Source organism: Gekko japonicus, unplaced genomic scaffold (assembly GCF_001447785.1).
Source record: "Gekko japonicus isolate JY-2015 unplaced genomic scaffold, Gekko_japonicus_V1.1 scaffold528, whole genome shotgun sequence".
Lineage (NCBI taxonomy): Eukaryota > Metazoa > Chordata > Lepidosauria > Squamata > Gekkonidae > Gekko > Gekko japonicus.
The window spans coordinates 29,251-38,168 of record NW_015170290.1 but is presented as its reverse complement, the minus strand read 5'-3'; the positions used below and the strand labels follow the sequence as shown (position 1 = coordinate 38,168).

Below are 8,918 nucleotides of genomic sequence, written 5' to 3'. Positions count from 1 at the left end.
ACTCCTGCTTAACCCTGGGGCTGTCATTCCACTCCGTGGCCTGTCATCCCAGTGCCTGAATGTGCTGCACCCTGGGGCTGTCATTCCACTCAGTGGCCTGTCATCCCAGTTTTTCCACTTGACTATCCAAATTCAGATTTGAACCCTAAAACATAACGTGCTTCTTCCTCAAAGTGAACTTGTGCTGTAAGTTATTATTATGGGTTCTTTCCACCTCACTCCTAGCACTCCCCCCCCCCCCACAGACACACTGTTGTTCCAGGGACACTGAGGTCTCAGAATTGGGAGAGCTTAGGGTTACATCACCCTGACTCCTGGTCTCTCTGTCCCTCTCTCTCTCTGGCATGGACTTAGACCAAAATCCTCCTCCTCGACCTCAGCTGTTGGTCCCTTTTATCCTGGTCTCTCCCTGTATCTGCCTCCCCTCTCCCTCCTGTTCTGTGGAGTGAATGGTCAACCCTCTAGCTGTCTTTGCTTTCCATCTTCCCGTTGGTTCTCTTAATGCTCCCTTTAAAGCCCGCTTCCCCAACTCCTCCCTCGTTCCTTCTCTTGCCTGTTTGTCTCGGGTGTCGCTGGGTTCAGCGTCGTCTTCTGTTCTCCCCGGTGTTCCTGTTGCATTCCCACGTAAGGATCCCTTCTCTTCAGTGGTTTCCCTTCCCCATTCCCTCCTGCCTCGAGGCTTCGGGAGCTCTGCCCTTTAACTTTACTGATACCCTGGGCAGGCAGGCTCCCCAGGACCTCAGGAGGCGGGGCGCCATTTGTCCGTGGCCGGCCTTCCTCCATTCTCCTTGCCACCAGCAGCATGGCTGGTTCTTCCTGTCAGGAAAGAGGGAAATGTCGGGGAATATTCTGTTCTCTCATGGTTGGCTTGGGGCTGCCTGAAGTCCCTGGATGGCGTGGAGCCCCATGGTCAGGGCTCGGTGGAAGTCTTCTTCGGTAGGTCCGGCCGTTCTGGGCAGCGAGTCCCGGACTGGACAGTTACTTAGGGGAATGGGTATCTTTAAGATAGGATGGATAGTGAAACTGCCAGCTTACTTTTGCCAGTAACTGCTGCACAGGAACCATGACGTTTGTATGTGAGAGAGAGAGGGGGTAACAGTGAGCTCTGACTCGTGAAAGCTCATGCTTAAATAAATGTCGCTAGTCGTTAAGCCACTGGACTTTGCTTTTCGATTGCCATAAGGCTAGTCCAGTCTCGTCTAATGAGGGTAAGCAGCGTCAGTCCTAGTTAGTATTCAGATGGGAGACCAGCAAGGAAATCCAAGGCAGTCAATGGCAAACCACCTCTGCGCTTGCGTGCTTCTCCCCGCTTCGCCCCGCGTGCTTCGAAGCGCGCGCGACGAGTTTCTCGAGGGGCGTGGCTTACTTAAGGGCTAGCGAGGAGAACCACGTGTACACAGATTTGGGGTTGTTTCGGAGTTGGAAGGAGCTGCGCCGTGCAGGTTGTCTCGGAGAGCTTTCCGGGCGTCGAGAGAGTAGCTTTCTCGCCGAGAAAGGTCTCCGACTATGTTCGGGTTCTTGTCTAAAGGTCTTGCGTTCTTCTGGCGAAAGGCGGACCTTGAAGAGACTCAGGCGGCCAGAGGTGGGCTGAACCGGGGTGTGCTTAATGCGTGGGCTGACAGTCTAACTCGTTCGAGTGTGCTTCAGACGGAGGCTTTCGCTGCTGAATCTCTTGCTTTGTCCAACCCCCCCCCCTTTTGTTTTGTTTTTTGGTTTGCTTTGCAACTCGATTTTAAGGCTTGTTCCCTGGGAAAGAAGTTCTAGCGAGTTCAGGGGGACTAATTTCTCCCTATTAAGTATTCCTAGGCTTGCATGCACATTAGTTGCTTACATATTAAAACTGGGCCTTATTGGGGCCAAGGCCAGCAGGGCGGTGTGAGTGATTTGATCGCAGCTCCCAGTTTGGTTATGTTTCAAATAATGCAGTTATCAGGAGCGTTGGGGTCTGCGGAGAGATACCAGGGACTGCTAGACAAGAATTACTTGTACCCACACCAGACAAAATATCACGACGGTCAGTTACCTGAGTTGCTCAGCTTTGTAGACCCCCCCCCCCCAAGGATCACTAGAGCCCCTGCAGTTTTTATAAGGGGGGGGGGAAAGGGAGGTGGGTTAGGGTGTAACGGGGAAAATACAGAAAATGTAAAGTGTTGACCATGTATGTTTATCTCCTAAATAAAAAATGTTGGGGGGAAAAAAGATTTTCAGGGTATAAGCTTTTGAGAGTCAAAGCTCCCTTAGATATGTATAAACACAGAGACACACACAAACTCTCTTCATGGGCTGGGGATGCTCAAGGTTATTGCAGCTTGACCAGTGTTATAGGAGGCCAAATAATATTCTGACTCTTAGTCCTGTTGTGATCAGAGTGGCTTAGTTCCACTCTGTTTTGGTGCCTAAATTGGAGTATGGTGGTGCTGAGGTTATATGGTTAATGTTGTTTTTATTTTGTGCACCAGTTTGTTCACAATTTTGTGTGTTTCTTTTTCTAAGGATGTGGAATTCTACTGGATCTCACCAAAGCTCCATCTAGTTCAGCATTCTGTTTCTTAGTGTTTTGAAGTTTGTTTATAGTTCTCCATTGTTGTTGAGATATACACAAATTAGAATACAGTACAATAAAGATGAACATAATAAACACCAAACAGCACAGTAAAACTAGATTATACAGTTGAAGAACAATGAAATGAATGCATCAAGTAAACAGTACAAAGGCTATCTAAATTTTCAACCTGTTCCTTTTATAAAGAGTCTTTAAAAAAAAAATTAATCAACATTTTCTTTTTCCCTACCACCTTGTTCTCTTTTCAAAAATGCCTTCATGGGCATAAAAGATGCAGAACAATAAGAGTGTGGAAGCTATGGTTTGTTCTTGTAAGATACCATCTTGAACAGAGTTGCCTGTAGGAATACACACAGTCCTTATGCACACAAGGCTGTAACTTTTTTCTTTTCCTGGCAATTGATATTCAAAGCATGTTGCCTTTGAAGAAGGAGATTCAAATTATCAGTTATTGGTGACTTAATAGATCTGTTCCTCATAACTTGGTTTAAGAGTGTAATTTTCTGCTGTGAAAGCAGAAAAAATAGGACTGTTTATGAAGCTGACCTTTTCTCTTGTCTGTCAAATCTAGGATCCTTACAGATGCTTAACATGTAGTTTCTACATTACACAAATGTATCCTAGTATACGGGAATAAACTTGTGTAAATTAAAGGATGCCTACTGTGCCTAGCACACATCTGCTTTATTATTAGCTTGTGTGTGTATGCTTGCAGATGCTTGTGAGATTTTTATGGCTATATAGTATTATCATTATTCCTAAGCTTATTCCTTTACTAGTAAGACAATTTTGTGGTAAACCATTTTCAGTTATCTGTAGGTAAGGACTGGCTCATCTTAACAGGGTTTTCTATCTTTGGAGCCTAGACATGTTGCTTTAAAAAAAAGCATTCCAGTGAATCTGGAGTAAATTAGTTGCTTTTGTCTGCTAAAAATACTCTCTAAGAACTCCTTAACATTTTGGCTGATTTTTAACATTTTCTGGTCACGTATCCTGCTGGTTGTATAATTTTGTTCAAATGTCTTTATAAGCTTTGTTTGTTATGGAGTGTTTACTGGTAGTAAACAGTGAATTTCTAAGAACTAAACTTCTGTGAATATTACCACACAGGGATCCCACAGGAACATTGTTGTGAAATTGCTCCCTGAGTGAGAAAACTTTAAAAGTTGCTTATTTCAGAAGTGAGGTGTAATATAAAGCAAGTTGACATTGTTTTGACAAACTGTGTCATGATGCATTTTTTTAAAGATATGCTGGAAGTTTGACTGTGCAATTTTAACTTTTATGAAGGGTGTTAATAGGACTCATTAGTATATTACTCATAGTTCTCATTTTGAGAAGTCATTTAAAATAAGTTAAGTGAAATTATTCATTTTCTCCTACAGCCTTTATTGGAAGAAAGTTCCCTTGACAGATTGTGGGTTAGGCTGATTAACATTGAAGCTGTATCTGCTACCTTGTCTTGAACATAAGGGTTAACTATTTAGATGTGGCTAACTCGCTATTTCTGTTACCTTCTCCTAAACTATCAGGGGTTGCTGTAGTTTCAGAAACGTTAACATTAATGGCTTTATCACTTTGTTCTTTTAGGTCACTGTCACTGCCAATCTGTTGCATGATATTTTGATTTTATTTTTTAGAACATTTTTATACCGCTTTTCCACCTAGTTTAGGTTTTCCAATATAATGAACAATTAGAAACATTTAAAACATATAGTATTAAATAAAATTAAACGGTTAATTAAACATTACCTGATTATAACTTGTACCTGTTAATGGGGGTCAGTGAGGGAATGCTAGATGAAACAAGTAAGAGTTCACCTGCTGGCAGAAAACAGTGGCAGATGGGGACATACAAATCTCCCTGAAGAGGGAATTCCATAATTTTGGTGCCATTGCCAAAGAGACCCTTTCTTGGGTGCCATCCATCTAGCCTTAGATGGTGAGGACACCCAAAGGGGCCCTCGAACATGATTGCAGTAATTGGGTAGATTCATATAGGAGTAGATGGTTCTTAAGATACATTAGTCACAAGCCATATAGGGTTTTAAAGGTCAATACCAGCACCTTGAATTGGGCCTGGAAGGTACTTGGGAGCCAGTGGAGTTTGTAGTATAGTGTTTATAATAGTATAGTGACAAACTTTGTGTGTATTGATGCTGTACATTTTGAGTAAGATAAATCTTCTCCATTAAAGAATAATTCTTGTGTATCATATAGGCACATAAACCACACGGAAGCTCATTCCTTGAATAAACCTTTGTTGGTCTTAAAGGTGCCATTGGACTTTAAATTGTTGCACTGAAATCCAAAATATCTTTCTGGGCTAAAGAGGGTGCAGCTGCCTTCATCAGAGGAGCAGACAGGGCTGCTTGTGCTTGTGGATTGCTGCCTACCTTCTTCTGGTGACTTGGATCTAGCTTAATAGTGAGTGACAGTAAAAGCCAGTATCAGTATCTGCTGGCTATTCATGGTTCCAGTCTCAAGATTTTTAAGTATCCACAGGTGGGGTTGTGTTGAGACTCAGGTATGAAAGCACAATTATAGCGGTTAAGGAAATTCTCAATAATGCTTTCTGTGTCAAAGCTGTAAAATTAGCTTAGGCTTGATGAGAAAAAACTGCATATATTATTTTACAGTTTTTCCCAAAGTTGCATTCCCCACCCCCTGGTTTCAAAATTTCTGGAAAGTTTTACAGGACCTTAAGAAACTTGTTAGCCTTGGTACTGGTTAGGAGGCTAATATGTGCTAGTATGATTTTGATGTAAATATTTCTGTCACCACAGTAAGTACAGTAATTTCTGTATGCACTAATATAAAACTTCTCTGGATGTTTTTTTTTTAGGTGGCAAAGAGATAAAAACAATAGAAGGCGTAGTAACAAGATTTTGCCTAGACTATGGGATGATAGATGATTTAGTTTGTTTCACCAGTGATGCTGTCATGAACAATGTACTACTACAAGTAGGACAAAAAGTTGTAGCTATTGTTGAAGAGGATAAAACAACTAATGGATTAAAGGCAATCAGGGTATGGTACAAATGAGTACAAAATCTGTTTGAGTTTTTGTTACTTTTTTGCAAAATGGATATCTTCCTCCTTTATATGTTGGCATATCAGATTGAAAGGATGGATTTTTTTCTGCATATGTTGTAACATTTTTGATTTTTTCTGTATTGCTTCTCGGCCTTTTGGCTAAGATCAAGTGTAGTTTCTATTCTTTTCTGTCTGACCTCTTATGTAACCTCTGCAAAGGCATCTCTTGTGTTCTGAGCTGATGTGTGTTATGCTGCCTCTTTGTGTTGGTTATTCTCACTGTCAGTAAAGCCTCTCACCTTAGAATTATCTCTAAGGTGTCTTTCACGGTCAGTAAAGCCTCTCACCAAAGAACAGGATGGCATAGTTGGATGTGGTAGAGTGACAACAGTCAGCACATGGGAGTGGCTCTGAGGTAAAAGTGGATCCTTTTTTCTAAAATAAATAGTTGTTTTTCTTGGACATGAATAGAGTTTATAAGTATACAAGCGTAATGGTTTCTGTATGGCTAATAAGCTTAATGGTTTCAGGTAAGTACGTAAGTGTAATGGTTTCTTAAAAAGACTGAACCACACAGGCTTATTTTCTCACTTGCCACTTAGGTCAGTAACTTCTACAAAGTTTAACTTCCCAACTTACTCTACAGTCCTACATTTTAGGTCACAGCAACATACATTTAAAACACCACATTAAAACATAGAAATGAAACACACAGTATTTACATGGCAAAACACCACATCTCTATATTATTAGCCACGTGTAGCCCCCATCTGTGGATAGCTAAGTCTGTGAATTGGCACCACAGAGAGACTAAAGAAATTTTTCAGTGATCTTGAGGTACTTCCCAGGTTGCAGAAAAATCTGAAAATTAAAAAAAATAATACACTAGGGTTTAAATATCCCAAAAAAGTACCTCAGGCAGTGACTGCACAGCCTGGAGTTCCACACTGGGTCCAGCAGCTTCGGCTGCACATCCTGGGAGCCATGTTGGGCCCGGTGACTGCAGCCACACAGCCTGGGAGCTGAGTTGGGTCCAGTGGCAGCAACACAGCCCAGGGCTCTGTGTTGGGTCCAGCAGTGGCGCAGCCTGGGAGCTGGCGCTGGGCATGCTGCCACCGACAACATAGCCCAGGAGTTGCGCCAGGCTTGCCAATGGTAGAAGCCCAAGCCCAGGAGTCACACTGGGTGCAGCCCCAGCAAGAACATGGGGAAACCTCTTGTGAGTAATTTGGGGCCTAAAGTAGCAGCCACTGTGGGGATTGGGTGCAGTGGACAAGGATGTCACAACAGAGGAAGTCACCGGCTGCTGTTGCAGTCCCAGCTGCAAAGGTCAGTGGCTGCTGCAGGCCTGGTTGCGGTGGCAGTGAAAGAAGCAGGGTTATGTGTTAGGTGGTGGGGGCTGGAGGCTCAGCTCACCAGACTCTTATTCTTTCGGTGGGTGGGTGGGTTACTAAAGATGATACTAAGTTCAAATAAAGTAAGTACAATTTGATTCATTTTTTAGTTTTTTCCAACATTGAGGGGTGGGGGGAAGGTTAATTTACCAAGTAGGTTTTTCTATACTCCTAGTTAATGACCTAGTTATTTTTTTTTAAAAGCCAGATCTGGATACAGCTATGTTCTAAACAGGCATTCCTCAGGAATGTAGAGGTACGTTGGAAAGTAGATATTCTTTAGCTGCGTGTGGTATAGCTTATTGAAAAAACGTATTAAGAAACGTTGCCTGTGAATATTTCCTGTAGAAAAGTGTGGTTTTTGTTTGCTTTTGCAGGTAGACGTTGTCTCAGATAAATGGGAAGATGGTAGCAGTGTGCTTCATTTTGGTGTGGACTCTGAACCAAAAACGTTAATTGGCACTGTTACTTCTGTTACTGCTTGTGGTGGCTACATCAATCAAACAACATCCTTCTCCATGAAGGAGGTTCTTGAACGTAACTGAATTTTTTTCTTGGTTTAGGACTTTTTAAGATGTTAAATAGCACTGAATATAGTGCTAATCCTTGTGGTCCCTCTTACAGTCTCTCCTTCATGAGCATTCTGTAATCCTAACTAATGTAACTTCTCCAAAAGCTGATCATCTGGCATCACTTCTACGGTGTGCATAAATTAAACCATAGTAATGTGGCCAGGTCAATAGTCTCTATTTTGCACCACTGAACTGCTCACAAATCTGTGATGAAGCGTTTAAAAAAAAAAAAAGAATGCCATTTTTGTTTGGGCCTAGTAAAGTGTGATAGCCCCCTGGAGTCACAAAGTCCTGAGCTGAACCAGTTGGGGGGGTGGTCTCAGCAGGGCAGACTGGGAAGCCAAAACAGCCCTGGAAAATGGCCCCACTCCCTGAGGGAGGAGGGGCCACAGGTGCAGAACAGAGACTTGCACCCGCACACATCACATGAGTTGGGAGTCACCAACTTGTGGCAGTGGGTGGGTGTGGGGGTAGAACTTTTCTTGGTAGCCTTAATGGCTGGTCTGTTCCTGTGGCTCAGTATGGATGTGGAAGTCTTCCAGTATTATAAACCTGAAGTTCTCAGGTGCTAGGCCGGGGACCATCTCCATCAGCTGAGCCAAAATGCCTGTGGGGTAGTGTGACTGAAAAAACAGTACAGAAAGGATTATTATTATACCCTAACACTGCCCACAGTACAAGGTGGCTGTTAGACAGACTACCCATTTGTTGTACAGTTATGATGCTCCACGTGAATTGTGATTGAATGTTTCAAAGGTATTTAAAAAGTTCTAGATAATTCATACTAGTCTGTTTTCTAAGTATACAGGCTTTGTGATTAAAATACATTTATAGCATTTATACCTTACTTTTCTTCCATTGTTAGTACCTAAGGTGTCTTATAAAACTATACAACATATTTTAAAGCTATATCATTTTTTTAAAGATAAAATTAATGGGACTGCAAGGAATTCTTTTCATCTTTGGCTACCTCATAGGATCAGGGGGACAAAACTAGCAAATATCTTCAGTTCAACACTCCAAATAGCTCTACTGGCACCACAGCTGCAGTATCTTTAACCTGTTGTGTATAGCCCCTATCACAGAAGTAGTTACTGAACAGCACCAGAGGGGGTCAGCTTCTCTTCTTCCAAGTTACAGTTTAGGAAATAACTCCAGTGCTGTCCTAGGTGATGCCGAACAAGATTCCCCTGTTCAGATATTCTGCTGCTGCCAGAGCTGGTAGTTATATGTGCAGAGCTATAAGGTGTCTTTGTCATGACTTCTCTTACCCTTGAAATGTTTTGATCATTGTTTTCTTTAAAAATATACAAATGAGGCAGCTAGTGATCCATGAATAAATACTAATATATT

The 8,918-nt window shown here is 42.3% G+C and overlaps 1 protein-coding gene across 1 annotated transcript in view; it reads left to right on the top strand.

The window, feature by feature from the left end:
- Nucleotides 1-1,506: 1,506 nt before the first annotated feature.
- LOC107116032 (putative helicase Mov10l1) overlaps nucleotides 1,507-8,918 on the top strand; it is a gene marked incomplete at its 3' end in the record, with an annotated part of 33,258 nt that continues 25,846 nt past the window's right edge. The window contains exons 1-3 of the mRNA XM_015417884.1: nucleotides 1,507-1,582; nucleotides 5,409-5,593; nucleotides 7,371-7,530. Of these exons, the coding sequence (XP_015273370.1) occupies nucleotides 1,507-1,582; nucleotides 5,409-5,593; nucleotides 7,371-7,530 (421 nt within the window). The remainder of the gene's footprint in view (nucleotides 1,583-5,408; nucleotides 5,594-7,370; nucleotides 7,531-8,918) is intronic.